Below are 17,156 nucleotides of genomic sequence, written 5' to 3' on the forward strand. Positions count from 1 at the left end.
GAAAGCAGTGGGCACTTTGTAGCCTGTTCCACCATTTTCATTATATCATCACTCCATAGCTCATGCGTCATTCTCAGTTAGAGTCATATAGAATGGAACCAGGCCCTTTGGCCCAACTGTCCCATGACAATCAAGATTCCCTTCCAACCCAGTTCCAATTGCCTGTGCTCAGCCCATTTCTCTCTGAACACTGTACCCGGTGTTGTTAATGTACCTGCTTCGACCACTTCTGCTGGCAGCTCACTCCACATACTGACCACCTTTTGGGTGAAAAAGTTGCCCCTCGGGTCCCTATTAAATCTCTGCCCCCTCACCTTAAACCTGTACCCTCCAGTTCCCAATCCCCAAAATTTGGGGTAAAAAGACTGCATTTATCTATTATGTATCTCTGTAACAACACCCCTCATTTTCCTGTGCTCCAGTGAAAAAAGTCCCAACCTCTCGCCATAACTCAGTCCCTTGAGTCCTGGCAACATCCTCATAAATCTCCTCTGCACTCTTTTCAGCTTCAATTTTCAACAAACTTCTTTTTATCAAGCTCTTTCATTCTCCATTTTAATTGCCTTTGAGGGCTCTAAATTTTATTTGATAATGTCTGTGAAGTGTCTTGGGGCATTTGATTACCCTAAAGTAGGTATGAAATTAAAAGATGTTGCCAGTAATACTTTTACTTCCCCAGTGATTCTCCCTTATCAGTATAACAAGACGTGTGAGGAACTCCCTCACAATCCCAGGTCCACCTTGCTTCACTGAGGGTTCGGAACCACTGAAGGTGGGAGTGAAATGGTGTACAGGTAGGAGGGAAGTCTGGGAGTTTATAGTATAGGCACTAGACCGCACTGAGTATCAGGTCAGATAGAGACTCAGAAACCACCTTCCACCCTCCCTGCCTGATAAGGCAGTGCTTCTCTATCTTGATGCTTGTATGCAGTGTGGCTGGGGGATTTGAGCATGGTACAGAACAGGAAGAAGGTCATCACCAGTATGAAGACAGAACTTTTGTTTCCACGGGGATTGCAATGTGGTCACCCCGGTGTACCACTCCCCCTAGTGTATACAGCATATTGATGGGATTGAGATCCCTCACGGACTGACACAAACCCAATGTGGCCATAGCCAGCTCAGTCAGTGGTGGTTCTGTGAAGCCACCAACTGGATCAGGTAGTGAGAAGAAAAAACACACAATCTAGTTGACCCTAGTCTTGCCAATTAATCAGTGGACAACTAAAGCAGCAAACTGGAGCAAGTAGCTTCAAGAATGTGAAAATCACATTAGAACATACAGCACAGCACAGATCCTTTGACTCACAATGTTGTGCCGATCTTTTAGTCTACTCCAGGATTAATCTAACCCTTCCATCCAACATAGCCCCCCCCCATTTTTCTATTATCCATGTACCTATCTAAGAGTTTCTTAAATTTCCCTAATGTATCTGCCTCTACCACAACCCCCGGCAGTGTGTTTCATGCACCCAACACTCTGTGTAAAATCATACCTCTGACAACCCCCTTATACTTTCATTCAATAAAAATATGCCCTCTCGGATTAGCCATTTCCACCCTCGGAGAAAGACTCTGGCTATCCACACTATCAATGCCTCTCATCATTAACTCTTAATAAGCTTAAATGTTACTAATGCTCTTACACCTGTTGCTCTTTCCACAGATGCTGCCTGACTTACTAGGTGTTCTGGCTTTAAGGCTGCCTCTATCCTCAAAGATGGCAGGACCTATAATGCTTATAGCATAGGCTTTTGCATATCCATTACAGCCAGCTAGAGGTGCCAAATGGATGCCCCTCCTGGATCCTAGCAGCACAGAAGCTAGTCTTCAGCCAATTTGATCATTTCACAAGGTTTCCAGAAATGGCTAAAGAGTGTTGGATACAGCAAAGGCTACAAAATCCTACAACATTGAGGCTGTTATACTGTGCGCAAGAACCAGAACTAGCTGTTTCTATACAGTTTCAGTACTGGCATTTACTGGGTCAGGTCACGTGGAGAACTGCCCAGCTATGACGTTAACAAAAAGCACAAGAAGCCCAACCTGGATGATAACTCTTCAACAGTCTCCCTACCATCAGAATAGTGATAGAAGGCCTACCAAATGGCAGTTGCCAACAACTGACACAGTACAGTAGCAGTTAGTGTAACAGTTCACAGTGCCAGTGCAATACGCTGTAAGGTTTCACTGCTAATGTAATGGCTTCCCTGTAATGTTCCACTGCTGAGGTAACGGTTTCTCTGTAGCAGCAATGTTTGGGTTATGACTGGAGATAACAGGGTGTGCTTGACAATGAGTGGGATGTTGTTCTGTCTGGGAGCTGGGAATTTGCAGTCTTTTGCCAGGGACAGTTGGTAGAACTCATGTGGAGTGGATTTGGAATGAGGGTCCGAAGGTCAGCGATGATCGGAGGAGGTTGATGGTGGACGATTGGCCTTATCAGTGAGCTCCAACATTGCGCATTAAACTGTTTCTTAAGAATTGGCCCATTTTCTTTATTTGTTTTCTTTACTAACCTTATAGTCAAATTAAGAATTATAAAGCTCAATTGTTTACTCGCATATTGTGTACTGTTTCTTATTTCGTAGTATTGATTTGTAACGGGAACAGGGGACACATAGTGCAGCATCCACTCAAGCGAGATTTCTTAAGTTTGGCCAGGCCGGGGTGGGGTGGGGGTGGCTACCATCCCCTATATTAAGCCGCTAGCCGAAGTAAGAGTTATACCAGCGACTGAATTCAATTTCTACTGCAGTCTGTAAGGAGTTTGGACGACTGTGTTAGCACATTTCACTGAATGTTTCGATGTACATGTGACAAATAAAAACTAATCTATCTAACTAGCTTACTTTGCAGCAGGACCACAGCACAATCATTCACCATCCAGAGACAGAGAAGCAGTTTCAGCGACAGGTTACTATCGATGCAATGCTCCTCAGACAGGATGAAGAGGTCAATACTCCCCAATGCCATTAGGCTTTACAATTCTACCGCCAGGACTTAAGAACTTTTTAAAAGCTATTATTAATGCTTTTTGAGATAGTGATTTAGATGCATATCATATTTTTTACTGAGTTAAGTATTGTATGTAATTAGTTTTGCTACAACAAGTGTATGGGACATTGGAAAAAAGTTGAATTTCCCCGTGGGGATGAATAAAGTATCTATCTATCTATCTAAACACAAAACACCGTGACATTAGAGCATCCTTAAACTGAGAATGGCATCAATGAGCTCTGTTGAAGGTGGGTGTCTGTAGGAAAACAATCCAATTGTACAAAGGCATATGGCTGTTGGAGCTCTATCACCCTAGCCCCCGGTCAACTGCTTCATCAATAACTTTCCTCGCAACAGATGATCAGAAATAGGAATATTTGTTAAAGACTGCCCAAGATTTAATTCCATTTTCAATTGTTCAGAAAGTGTAGACGTCCATGCAAGGCCTGGCCAAAATAGATGTGACAAGTGACTCCACTCAGTGTTTATGGGGAGTGAATGTCATCCTGGCTGAGATTACAATAGAACCAAACAACTGGACCCCAAAAATGACTAATCAGCTCTGGGTTTGCACTCACTGGAGTTTAGAAGAATGTGGGGGGGAGGGAAAATCTCGTTGAAATCTTTCAATTATTAAAATTATAGTGTGGACGTGGAGAGGATGTATCCATTAGTGGGAGAGTCTAGGACTAGAAGGCACATCTCAGAATACAAGGAATAGAGATGAGGAAGAATTTCTTTACCCCCAGAGCCTTGAATCTGTGGAATTCATTGTCACAGGAGAGCAAGTCATTGGCTACATTTAAAGTGGAGGTTGACAAATTCTTCATTAGTAAGGATGCCAAAGGTTATGGGGAGAGAAGGAAAATAAATTAGCTATGATGGAATGGTGAAGATTTGATGGGCTATATGGCCTAATTCTGCTCATATATCCTGAGGTCTTATGAGAAGCATCACCATCTGCAGGTTTGCCAAGTTGCATCCTAACCAGACTTAGAAACACATCACTGTTCCTTCATCAACGCTGATAGAACCTTGGAACAGCTTTGTAGAATTATATTTACCAAAGGGACTGCAATGTCCAAGGTGTGATTCACTGTGAACTTCTGAATGACAATTAGTCAACTACAATACTTGAGGTTCTCCTACTGATGCTGGTATCCTGAAAATAAAAATGTTTCTCACCTTGTAGCCACCTGACCTGTGTGGCTGGTCCATAGCCCTTCTCATTCTTGGCTGCTATCCGGAAGATTATTGCAGGTTTTGTGGTTGTGTCAACGTGTGCATTTGCCAAGTTGGCTGAAGACACCAGACAAGTGGGGAGTGGCCCACAGTACACTCGGACAAAGAGCAGATGTGAAGTCCCCACAGGCTTGGGATCTGCTGCCTGTGATCCTGGAAGTGCTAGATACACAGAATATTCAATAATGCTTCCAGAGGTGACGGCAGGAGGCTCCCAGGAAAGTTGTGCACCATCGGCAACCTACAGAATAAAATGTGCCCAAAATTAATATTGATTCAATCCGGTGAATGAAGTTCCCTTGACCTTCAAATACATCTAAAAGCTTCGAATATGATCTGATTCAGAACCCAAGTGATCACATTCAGCTCAGATCAGTACTCACAACTCTTCACTGCAAACGATAACACAGTGCTTTAAACTGCAATAAGGAAGCTGAATACCTTGTTGGTAAGTCACCACTCAGGATGCTGGTGCCTCAGTGTTCCATTTCAAAGCTCTGACCAAATGGGACTTGTTATTTAAAGATTAGATTGACGATTTATTTGTAGCACATACATTGAAACATACAGTGAAATGTGTCATTTCGCATCAACAACCAATACAGTCTGCAAGTGTCACCATGCTTTCAACACCAAGATGGCATATCCTTAACTTACTAACCTTAATTACACCTACGTGAACAATTAACCTATCAGTCATGTCTTTGGACTGTGGGAAGGAACCAGAGTACCAGGAGGAATCCCACACATTCACAGGGAGAACGTACAAACTCCTTACAGACAGTGGCAAGTATGGAAGCTCAATCACTGGTGCTATAAAGGTTTATCTTAACCACCATGCTGCTGTGCAGTCTTTTTACTGAACCATGGCTCATTTGAGGCACTTGAGCAGAAGGTCACAGATTGAAGTAATAAAGAGTCACAACTTCTGCGACACCTCTGCAAATGATGCCAGGAGTTTCTATACAGAGATAGATGAAAAAATGTCCACAACATTATTCAAAGGGCTGGTAAAATGAGAGTCAACCCTCTGGGCAGCACCTACAGTATCTAGCTGCATTTAGTTATAGTACAATGATCACCCATTAACAGCAATTCATAAATTCACTGCAAAGATCTTAGTAAAATAAATTGTGAAAGTCAATCTCGAAATGCAAGATCTTAACTTTTGAGAGAATTAATGGTTTTAATTAAATTAATTAAGAAACACAGAAATCTACAGCACATTACAGGCCCTTCGGACCACAATGTTGTGCTGACCATGAAATCTACTCTAGAAACTGCCTAGAATTTCTCTACCACATAGCCCTTTATTTTTCTAGGCTCCATGTACCTATCTAAGAGCCTATTAATAAAGACTCTATTGTATCTGCCTCTACCACTGTCACTGGCAGTGCATTCCATGCACCCATCAAACTCTGTGGAAAACTTACCTCTGCCATCCCCCTTAATCCTACTTCCAAGCACCTTAAACTATGCCCCCTAGTGTTAGTCATTTAGCCCCCCTGGGGAAAAAGCCTCTGGCTATCCACACAATCAATACCCCTCATCATCTTACACAACTCTTTCAGGTCACCTCTCATCCTCCATTGCTCCAAGGAGAAAAGGCTGAGTTCACTCAATTTATTCTCATTAGGCACACTCACCAATCCAGGCAACATACTTGTAAATCTCCTCTGCACTCTCACGTAGTGTCCACATCCTTCCTGTAGTGAGGTGACCAGAAGTGAACACAGTGAGGGCTACCTACGGACTTATATAGTGGCATGCAAAAGTTTGGGCACCCTGGCAAAATTTCTGTTACAGTGAATAGTTAAGTGAGTAGAAGATGAACTGATCTCCAAAAGTCATAAAGTTAAAGATGAAACATTCTTTTCAACATTTTAAGCAAGATTAGAGTATTATTTTTGTTTTGTACAATTTTAGTGAAAAGAAAGGAGCACCATGCAAAGAGCTTAATTAGCTTGTTAGGGCTATGGCTTGTTCACAATCATTGTTAGGAAAGGCCATGTGATGCAAATTTCAAGGCTTTATAAATACCCTGACTCCCAACAATCAGCAGCCATGGGCTCCTCTAAGCAGCTGCCTAGCACTCTGAAAATTAAAATACATGATGCCCACAAAGCAGGAGAAGGCTATAAGAAGATAGCAAAGCGTTTTCAGGTAGCCGTTTCCTCAGTTTGTAATGTAATTAAGAAATGGCAGTTAACAGGAACGGTGGAGATCAAGTTGAGGTCTGGAAGACCAAGAAAACTTTCCAAGAGAATTGCTCGTAGGATTGCTAGAAAAGCAATTCAGAACCCCCGTTTGACTGCAAAAGACCTTCAGGAAGATTTAGCACACTCTGGAGTGGCAGTGCACTGTTCTACTGTGTAGCGACATATTCCATGAATATGACCTTCATGGAAGAATCATCAGAAGAAAATCTTTCCTGCGTCCTCACCATAAAATTCAGTATCAGAAGTTTGCAAAGGAACATCTAAACAAGCCTGATGCATTTTGGAAACAAGTCCTGTGGACTGATGAAGTTAAAATAGAACTTTTTGGCTGCAATGAGCAAAGGTATGTTTGGAGAAAAAAGGGTGCAGAATTTCATGAAAAGAACACCTCTCCAACTGTTAAGCACGGGGGTGGATCGATCATGCTTTGGGCTTGTGTTGCAGCCAGTGGCACGGGGAACATTTCACTGGTAGAGGGAAGAATGAATTCAATTAAATACCAGCAAATTCTGGAAGCAAACATCACACTGTCTGTAAAATAAATAAATAGCTGAAGATGAAAAGAGGATAGCTTCTACAACAGGATAATGATCCTAAACACACCTCAAAATCCACAATGGACTACCTCAAGAGGTTCAAGCTGAAGGTTTTGCCATGGCCCTCATAGTCCCCCGACCCAAACACCATAGAAAATCTGTGGATAGACCTCAAAAGAGCAGAGCATGCAAGACGGCCCAAGAATCTTACAGAACTAGAAGCCTTTTGCAAGGAAGAATGGGCGAAAATCCCCAAAACAAGAAGTGAAAGACTCTTAGCTGGCTACAGAAAATGTTTACAAGCTGTGATACCTGCCAAAGGGGGTGTTACTAAGTACTGACCATGAAGGGTGCCCAAAGTTTTGCTTCGGGCCCTTTTCCTTTTTGTTATTTTGAAACTGTAAAAGATGTAAATAAAAAAGTTATCTTGCTTAAAATATTAAAGAGATGTGTCATCTTTGACTTTATGCCTTTTGGAAATCAGGTCATCTTTTACTCGCTTAGCTATTCACAGTAACAGAAATTTTGACCAGGAGTGCCCAAACTTTTGCATGCCACTGTATAACTGTAACATTACCTGCCGGCTCTTGAATTCAATTCCATGGTTGATAAAGGCTAATACACCATACACCTGCTTAATAACACTATCAACCTGCGCAACAGACCTGACTGTCCTATGGACACAGACCCTAAGATTTTGCTGATCATCCACACTGCCAAGAGTACATTAATATTATATTCTGTCTTCAAATTTGACTTACCAAAATGAACCGCTTCACACTTGTCTGGGTTGAACTCCAACTGGCACTTCTCAGCCCAGTTCTGTATCTGACAACCCTCCACATTATCCACAACAGCCCCAACGTTTGTGTCATCACCTAACTTATTAACCCACCTTTCTATTTTCTCATCCAGGTAATTTATAAAAATCACAAAGAAGAGGGCTCCCAGAACAGATCCTTGTGGAACACCAATGGTCACTGTCCTCCATGCAGAATAAGAACCATCCACTACCACCATGTCTTCTGTGGGCAAGCCAATTCTGGATCCATAAAGCAAGGTCTCCTTGGATCCCATGCATTACTTTCTGAAAGAGCCTTGCATGGGGAACCTCATCAAATGCCTTACTGAATTCCACATACACTACATTCACTGCTCTACTTCCATCAATGTGAAAACAGCATCTATCGTCAAAGACCTCCACCATCCCCTCTTCTCACTATTACTATGAGGCAGGAGATACTGAAGCCTTAGGTGCCACACCACTAGGTTCAGGAGCAGATATTACTCTTCAACCATTAGGTACCTGAACCAGAGTGCATAACCTGTTTCACCATAACTCTCAACTGACTCCACAACCTACAGATTCACTTTCAAGGACTCTTTATAGCTCATGTTTTCAGTATTATTTTTTATTAGCACATTGCTTGTTTTTAAGTCTTTATGTACATATCAGTTTATCCATAAATTCTAATGTATTTCTATATTTTTTCCATAAATACTGGCAAGAAAATGAATCTGGGGGTAGTGTACGGTAACATATATGTACTTTCACACTAAATTTACTTTGAACTTAAACAACACCTGCTGTTGGGTTACGAGTTATTTGATGTATTACCAAATAATCTGAAAATTTGAATTGGATAGCATGGGTCAGGAAATGTTTCTGATGTTAAACAGGGAGTCATTGTTCATAACATGGTTACTGTTTACTCCTTATCTGACTTTTCAAGCAATATGAAGACTAGGAGCAGGATCAAGCTACCAAGCTAAATAACCCGTGGATGGCAACCAGATTTTACTTGGGCACTGGAACTTGCCTCGGTGTCTCTGGGTATGCAAGGAGGGGAGAAATATAAGGGATCAGTCAGCTGGAGCCATCCTCATGCAGATTTACCTTTTGTTCTTGGTTTTAATTTCTCCTTTGTAGTAGCAATGAATTTTGTTTGATAGTGCTTTGGTGAAGTCCCTTATGACAATGGTTCCATACAAGGTATGACATTGCTTGGGCCTTAAGAGCTATTCATGCATCCACCTCCTAACTCACTGTCCCCCTCTTCACATAGTGAGTAAGAATCTTGTTGTCACTTCGGTAGCTGGCCTTTACTGGGCCTTACTGCAGGGTGGCACGGTAGCCTAGCGGTTACTACATTGCTTTACACCACCACCGATTGCGGATTGATTCCTGCCATTGTCTGTAAGGAACTTATTTGTTCTCCCTGTGTCCGCGTGGCTTTTGTCCAGGTGTTCTCTCACATTCCAAGGTGTTCAGATTAGTAAACTGTGGGCATGCTTGTTGGCCCTGGAAGCATGGCGCCACTTGCAGACTGCCCCCAGCACAAGGAGAATAGGGGAAGTTGATGTGAACGTAGGGAGATTAAAAGAGTGGAATTAAAGATAAATGTTAGCCTTATTTGTTACATGTACATTGAAACATCAAAGCATACAGTGAAATGTGTCATATGGCCTGCAATTTACTAATCCTAACAACTTTGAAACATGGGAAGAAACCAGAATACCTGAAGGAAAACCACATGGTCATGAGGAGAATGTACTAACTTCGTTCAGAGAGCACTGGGAATTGAACCATGATCAGTAGCTTTGTAAAGTGTTACGCCAGCTGCTGCTCTATTGTGCTGCTAGGAGTAATGTAGGATTGGTATAACTGGGTGGCTGATGATTGGTGTGAATTCAGCGGCCCAGTAGGGGATAGAAACTGAAGGGCCTGTTCCCATGCTGTATGTTTATGACTTTAATAATCTTACTCAGCAAGAGCTTTCAATTTTAGTTTAGTGGCAGTTTAAGAAGAAACAGAGTGAACAAAGGAAACAGGTGCTTTTTGGATTAGCATCAATGAAATGTTTGCTGAGTGACTGAAATAGCAGCAAGTCACTAATTAGTAGAAATCAGAGAATTCTGCCACAATGAAACACAGCTGCAGGGAGACTCTGGAGAACCTGGGGAGGTGGGGGCAGGGTTAGCTATTACAGTTCTTGTGACCTGGGTTCATAGAAACATAGAAAATGGGTACAGGAGTAGGCCATTCGACCCTTTGAGCCTGCACCGCCATTCAGTATGATCATCCAACTCAGAACCCTGTACCTGCTTTCTCTCCATATCCCCTGATCCCTTTAGCCACAAGGGCCATATCTAACTTCCTCTTAAATATAGCCAATGAACCGGCCTCAACAGTTTCCTGTGGCAGAGAATTCCACAGATTCACCACTCTCTGTGTGAAGAAGTTTCTCCTCATCTCGGTCCTAATAGGCTTCCCCTTTATCCTTAAACTGTGACCCCTCATTCTGGACTTCCCCAACATCGGAAACAATCTTCCTGCATCTAGCCTGTCCAATCCCTTTAGAATTTTATACGTTTCAATAAGATCCCCCCTCAATCTTCTAAATTCCAGTGAGTATAAGCCTAGTCGATCCAGTCCTTCTTCATATGGAAGTCCTGCCATCCCAGGAATCAATCTGGTGAACCTTCTCTGTACTCCCTCTATGGCAAGAATGTCTTTCCTCAGATTAGGGGACCAAAACTGCACACAATATTCTAGGTGCGGTCTCACCAAGGCCTTGTACAACTGCAGTAGAACCTCCCTGCTCCTGTACTCAAATCCTTTTGCTATGAATGCCAACATACCATTTGCCTTTTTCACTGCCTGCTGTACCTGCATGCCCACCTTCAATGACTGGTGTACAATGACACCCAGGTCTCGTTGCATCTCCCCTTTTTCTAATCGGCCACCGTTCAGATAATAATCTGTTTTCCTGTTCTTGCAACCAAAGTGGATAACCTCACATTTATCCACATTAAATTGAATCTGCCATGAATTTGCCCACTCACCTAACCTATCCAAGTCACCCTGCATCCTCTTAGCATCCTCCTCACAGCTAACACCGCCGCCCAGTTTCGTGTCATCCACAAACTTGGAGATGCTGCATTTAATTCCCTCGTCTAAATCATTAATATATATTGTAAACAACTGGGGTCCCAGCACTGAGCCTTGCAGTACCCCACTAGTCACTGCCTGCCATTCTGAAAAGGTCCCGTTTACTCCCACTCTTTGCTTCCTGTCTGCCAACCAATTCTCTATCCACATCAATACCATACCCCCAATACCGTGTGCTTTAAGTTTGCACACTAATCTCCTGTGTGGGACCTTGTCAAAAGCCTTTTGAAAGTCTAAATATACCACATCCACTGGCTCTCCCCTATCCACTCTACTAGTTACATCTTCAAAAAATTCTATAAGATTCGTCAGACATGATTTTCCTTTCACAAATCCATGCTGACTTTGTCCGATGATTTCACCTCTTTCCAAATGTGCTGTTATCACATCTTTGATAACTGACTCTAGCATTTTCCCCACCACCGATGTCAGACTAACCGGTCTATAATTCCCCAGTTTCTATCTCCCTCCTTTTTTAAAAAGTGGGGTTACATTAGCCACCCTCCAATCCTCAGGAACTAATCCAGAATCTAAGGAGTTTTGAGAAATTATCACTAATGCATCCACTATTTCTTGGGCTACTTCCTTAAGCATTCTGGGATGCAGACCATCTGGCCCTGGGGATTTATCTGCCTTTAATCCCTTCAATTTACCTAACACCACTTCCCTACTAACATGTATTTCCCTCAGTTCCTCCAGCTCACTAGACCCTCGGTCCCTTACTATTTCCAGAAGATTATTTATGTCCTCCTTAGTGAAGACAGAACCAAAGTAGTTATTCAATTGGTCTGCTATGTCTTTGTTCCCTATGATCAATTCACCTGTTTCTGACTGTAAAGGACCTACATTTGTCTTGACTAATCTTATTCTTTTCACCTATCTATAAAAGCTTATACAGTCAGTTTTTATGTTCCCTGCCAGCTTTCTCTCATAATCTTTTTTCCCTTTCCTAATTAAGCCCTTTGTCCTCCTCTGCTGGTCTCTGAATTTCTCCCAGTCCTCAGGTGTGCCGCTTTTTTTTTGTTGCTAATTTATATGTTTCTTCTTTGGACTTGATACTATCCCTAATTTCCCTTGTCAGCCACGGGTGCACTACCTTCCCTGGTTTATTCTTTTGCCAAACTGGGATGAACAATTGTTGTAGTTCATCCATGCGATCTTTAAATGCTTGCCATTGCATATCCACCGTCAACCCTTTAAGTATCATTTGCCAGTCTATCTTAGCTAATTCACATCTCATACCTTCAAAGTTATCCTTCTTTAAGTTCAGAACCTTTGTTTCTGAACTATGTCACTCTCCATCTTAATGAAGAATTCCACCATATTATGGTCACTCTTACCCAAGGGGCCTCGCACGACAAGATTGCTAACTAACCCTTCCTCATTGCTCAATACTCAATCTAAAATGGCCTGCTCTCTAGTTGGTTCCTCAACATGTTGGTTCAGAAAACCATCCCACATACATTCCAAGAAATCCTCTTCCTCAACACCCTTACCAATTTGGTTCACCCAATCTATATGTAGATTGAAGTCACCCATTATAACTACTGTTCCTTTATTGCACGCATTTCTAATTTCCTGTTTAATGCCATTCCCAACCTCACTACTACTGTTAGTAGTAGTTCAATTCCACTGCTGTCTGCAAGGAGTTTGTACATTCTCCCTGTGACCTTGTGGGTTTCTTTGGGTGCACCGGTTTCTGCCCACTTTCCAAAGACATAAAGGTTAGTGGTGAAATGCTCACATAGGTGTAATTGGGCAGCCTGGGCTTCTTGGGCTGGAAGGCTTATTACTGTGCTGAATCTCTAAATAAAATTCTGCAAATCCAAAGTAACACATACAAAATGCTATAGGAACTCAGCAGGTCAGGCAGCACCTATGGAAAGGAATAAACAGTCAATGTTTCAGGCTAAGACCCTGTGTTAAGAGTAAACTAAAAAAATTAGGGAACAAGTAGCACCCATCACAGAATGTTCCAAAATCCCATAGTGAAGACTGAGCAAGCAAATCACACCACCTAGCCGCTTTTTGGATAAAGGCATGGATATGGATTTTATTAATGGCACAGATCAGGTTTGGATCTCTAGACTAGACTGTCAACAGAGGAAAATATTGGTCAGGACGTGAACAATATTTTCCCAGAAAGTGAAGATAATTGGTTGTTGAGAACTTAAAGCTGTTTAAGGCCAGTGAAATGGAACAGTTTTTTCTCAGCTCCTGCCAGAATAACCTCGACCCACACCAGTATCATTGATTATGTTCTCATTAGAGATGGTGATTCACTCTCACAAGCTGTGTTGAATGATCTGTCACTTACTTTACTGATCTTGATGGCAGATGGTGCACCTGGGAATCCTGGGATACAAGACTTGAAGGCTGAAATTTCGCTGAATGGACCCCGTCCACAAGCATTTATTCCGGCCACGCGGAACTTATAGGCAGTGCCCGACTGCAGTTTCACAGTCTTCAGGTTGCTGTGGTCTGGGACATTGTCTACATTTTCATCCTGAGTGAAAATAACATCACAGATAGAGATCTTTAAGCCGGTTTTATTCATTGAGTGTTCATAGAGACTCCAAATTGCTCAGGTAGCAAAAGTCTTTAAAACAGAGCATGATAGTACAGTACAGGCCCTTCAGCTTACCTTTTAACCTACTCCAAGATTAAATTAACCTTTTCCTCCCACATAGCCCTCCATTTGTTTTCATCCATGTGCCTATCTAAGAGCCTATTAGCTGTCTCTAATATATCTACCTCTACCAGCATCCCTGGGAGACGTTCAATGCACCCACCACTCTGTGTAAAAAAAACTTAACACCTTCCTCCGATCACCTTAAAAATATGTCCTCTCATATTAAACATTTCTGACAGGGAAAAAAAAAAATCACTGGCTGTTCACTCCATCTGTGCTTCTTAATCTCTTGTAACTCTATCATCATCCTTTGCTCCAAAGAGAAAAGCCTTAACTTCTCCTCATAAGACATGCTTTCTAATCCAGGTACCACTTATCCCTGGTAAATCTCTCGGCACCCTCTCTAAAGCTTCCACATCCTTCCTATAATGAGGCGACCGGAAATGAACACAATACCCATTTAAATAATTAGTTTCTGAATTTAAATACACAGTCACAATCCTGAACAGCAAGTCCCTCATTCTAGCCACTTTTTGGACAATGGCTCCTCAAAACTTCTACAGATTTTATAAGTGGTGCTAATGGATATCTGATTTGGATTTCTAGACTGGGTTATCAAACAGGGAGGATATTGGTCAGGAGTGAAGATATTAACCCCCTCCACAGAAAGTGAAAAAAGTTAAAAAAATATTTCCCACTCTAATAGGGAGAAAGATCTATGGTGAAATTCATGCTATATTCACTTTAAGGACAACAGCAATGACACTTCTTCATATATGAGCAAGGCGTCAACCTGGTGCTGTACTCAGTCGTGGGGATCAAACCCATAACCTGGCATAGTGAACAGCACATCCAATGTGAATCAAGCAGACAATTTGAGGGGGTTGTGCAAGTAAATACAAGCTCTTCTTTTAAATGCCCTATTATGCAAAGAATTCCCTATCTCATTAATAATGCAGATAAAAGCCTGTACTTCTGAATTGCTGCCTCACTAGTGGGTCTAAGAGAATGAAAGTATCTTTCTGGCCATTACAATTTGATTAGATGTGATAACAGAATACAAGACTGCACGTCCTTTCAGTCGATATTTCAGAACTGAAAGGTCACACCCACCAGTACAGGTTGTATGCAGCCCCAGATCGCTAGGCAAAACAGGTCAAGAGGAGAAGCTCAACGTCTCCAAAATTATGGAGTGGCCAGAGTACAAATGGAAAATGAGATGAGAGGAGTGAGAGTATAGATGGAGATGGAGTCTCAGGGTAGTATGTATACATATATATACTTTGATAATAGAGGGCTGGTCACAAGGTTTGTTCTGCTCCTAAACCCGTCTGTTCATATGAAGGGGATTGATTCTCTGGGGGTGGGGGGGGGGGGTTATGTAAAGCTTCATCCATGGCATCATGGTGGGGAGAAAGGAGGTTAGAAAAGCTATGGTGATGTGGACCGGGAAGGCAAGGGGCGCAAAGGACGTTCTGTGTTCATACAACAATGAGGTCCAATCCATCACTGAATATCTGAGATGAATCCAGTGGGGGGAGGTTGAAGTGTTGGAAGTTATCAACCATGTTGGTACTGATGAATCAGGCAGGCAGGAAAGCCAAAATGATTAAAATGGGCACCAAAAGTAGTAATCTCTGGATTGTCACAACTTCCTCTTGCCAGTGATAGTGCAAGCATGGCTGCAGGAAGAATGCAGGGTACAGTATGTTTGATTCCTGGGGCTTCCAGCGAATACATCCTGCATGATATAAACAAACCAGATTCTGCTGATGCTGGAAATCCAGAGCACACACACAAAGTTCTAAAAGAACTCAGCAAGTCAGGCAGTATCTGTGGAGGGGAATAAACAGTTAACAGATTATCAAGACTGGGACTTCATCAGAGCCTGTGTGACCCAGAGGAGTTGTATCTCTATGCAGTGTGGAGACAAAAGGGTGGGTGGGGCAAGGGTTTTGGATCCACTCATATTCTGAAGGCTATCATGTGGAGAAAATGCACAAAAGCAAATTATGGAGAAATTAGAATTCTGCTAGTTCTATTAGTTCTTACAATGTTGACTCTTTCTCTTTCTACAGATGCTGTCTGAACGTCTCCCACAGTTACAATAGACAGACAGACAGACATACTTTATTGATCCTGAGGGAAACTGGGTTTCGTTACAGTCGCACCAACCAAGAATAGTGTAGAAATATAGCAATATAAAACCATAAATAATTAAATAATAAGTAAATTATTCCAAGTGGAAATAAGTCCAGGACCAGCCTATTGGCTCAGAGTGTCTGACCTCCGAGGGAGGAGTTGTAAAGTTTGATGGCCACAGGCAGGAATGACTTCCTATGACGCTCAGTGTTGCATCTCGGTGGAATAAGTCTCTGGTTGAATGTACTCCTGTGCCTAACCAGTACATTATGAAGTGGATGGGAGACATTGTCCAAGATGGCATGCAACTTGGACAGCATCCTCTTTTCAGACACCACCGTCAGAGAGTCCAGTTCCACCCCCACAACATCACTGGCCTTACGAATGAGTTTGTTGATTCTGTTGGTGTCTGCTACCCTCAGCCTGCTGCCCAGCACACAACAGCAAACATAATAGCACTGGCCACCACAGACTCGTAGAAAATCCTCAGCATCGTCCGGCAGATGTTAAAGGACCTCAGTCTCCTCAGGAAATAGATGGCTCTGATCCTTCTTGCAGACAGCCTCAGTGTTCTTTGACCAGTCCAGTTTATTGTCAATTCGTATCCCCAGGTATTTGTAATCCTCCACCATGTCCACATTGACCCCTTGGATGGAAATAGGGGTCACCGGTGCCTTAGCCCTCCTCAGGTCCACCACCAGCTCCTTAAGTCTTTTTCACATTAAGCTACAGATGATTCTGCTCACACCATGTGACAAAGTTTCCCACCGAAGCCCTGTACTCCGCCTCATCTCCCTTGCTGATGTATCCATCTATGGCAGAGTCATCAGAAAACTTCTGAAGATGGCAGTAGTTGTAGTCCGAGTTTAGTTATCAGGAAAACATCTAACCTTTGATCCCCAATTACCACCATTCTTCTGCCTGTTCATAATGATTTGGCTAAATGTAGAATAAAGCATTGCTAGATTCAAATCTTTAAAAAAAACAATGATCATAATCGGGAAGAAAAGGACATTTGAGGGAAAAAGTCAAATTCAGTGGCTGAAAACAAATCAAACAATGGGCAGTCCATAGAGGCATGACTTTGTACAATCTAGGTAAAATCTCAACAGAATTCTATAGACAATAGAGTCAAGATTGAATAGAAAGAGGTAAGTCCCCAGGGTCTGATATACCCGTGGTAATTAAGAGAGATAAAGAGATTGCTGGGGCATTGACCAATGTCTTTGTCTCTCTAGTCACAGGCGAGGTCCTGGAGGAGTGAGAAGTAGTTAAAGTTGTTTTATTATGCAAGAAGGGAACCAGAGATAATCCTGGAAACTATGGACCAGTGAATCTCATATCAGTGGTAGGATCTTACTAGAAAGAAGTCTTAGGGATAGAATTCATGAGCATTTGGAAAACCATGGCCTAATTAGGGAGAGCCAGCATGC

General features: G+C 42.3%; 1 protein-coding gene across 3 annotated transcripts in view; it reads right to left on the reverse strand.

Annotated features, from left to right (window-relative positions):
* LOC140741701 (host cell factor 1-like) overlaps positions 1 to 17,156 on the reverse strand; it is a 126,309-nt gene that overhangs the window by 12,099 nt on the left and 97,054 nt on the right. For all 3 annotated transcript variants that reach the window (XM_073071990.1, XM_073071991.1, XM_073071989.1), the window contains 2 exons: positions 13,267 to 13,455; positions 4,186 to 4,483 (listed from right to left, as the gene is read on the reverse strand). In XM_073071990.1, the coding sequence (XP_072928091.1) occupies positions 4,186 to 4,483; positions 13,267 to 13,455 (487 nt within the window). The remainder of the gene's footprint in view (positions 1 to 4,185; positions 4,484 to 13,266; positions 13,456 to 17,156) is intronic.

The sequence above is a fragment of the Hemitrygon akajei genome, chromosome 19 (genome assembly GCF_048418815.1).
Source record: "Hemitrygon akajei chromosome 19, sHemAka1.3, whole genome shotgun sequence".
Taxonomy (NCBI): domain Eukaryota; kingdom Metazoa; phylum Chordata; class Chondrichthyes; order Myliobatiformes; family Dasyatidae; genus Hemitrygon; species Hemitrygon akajei.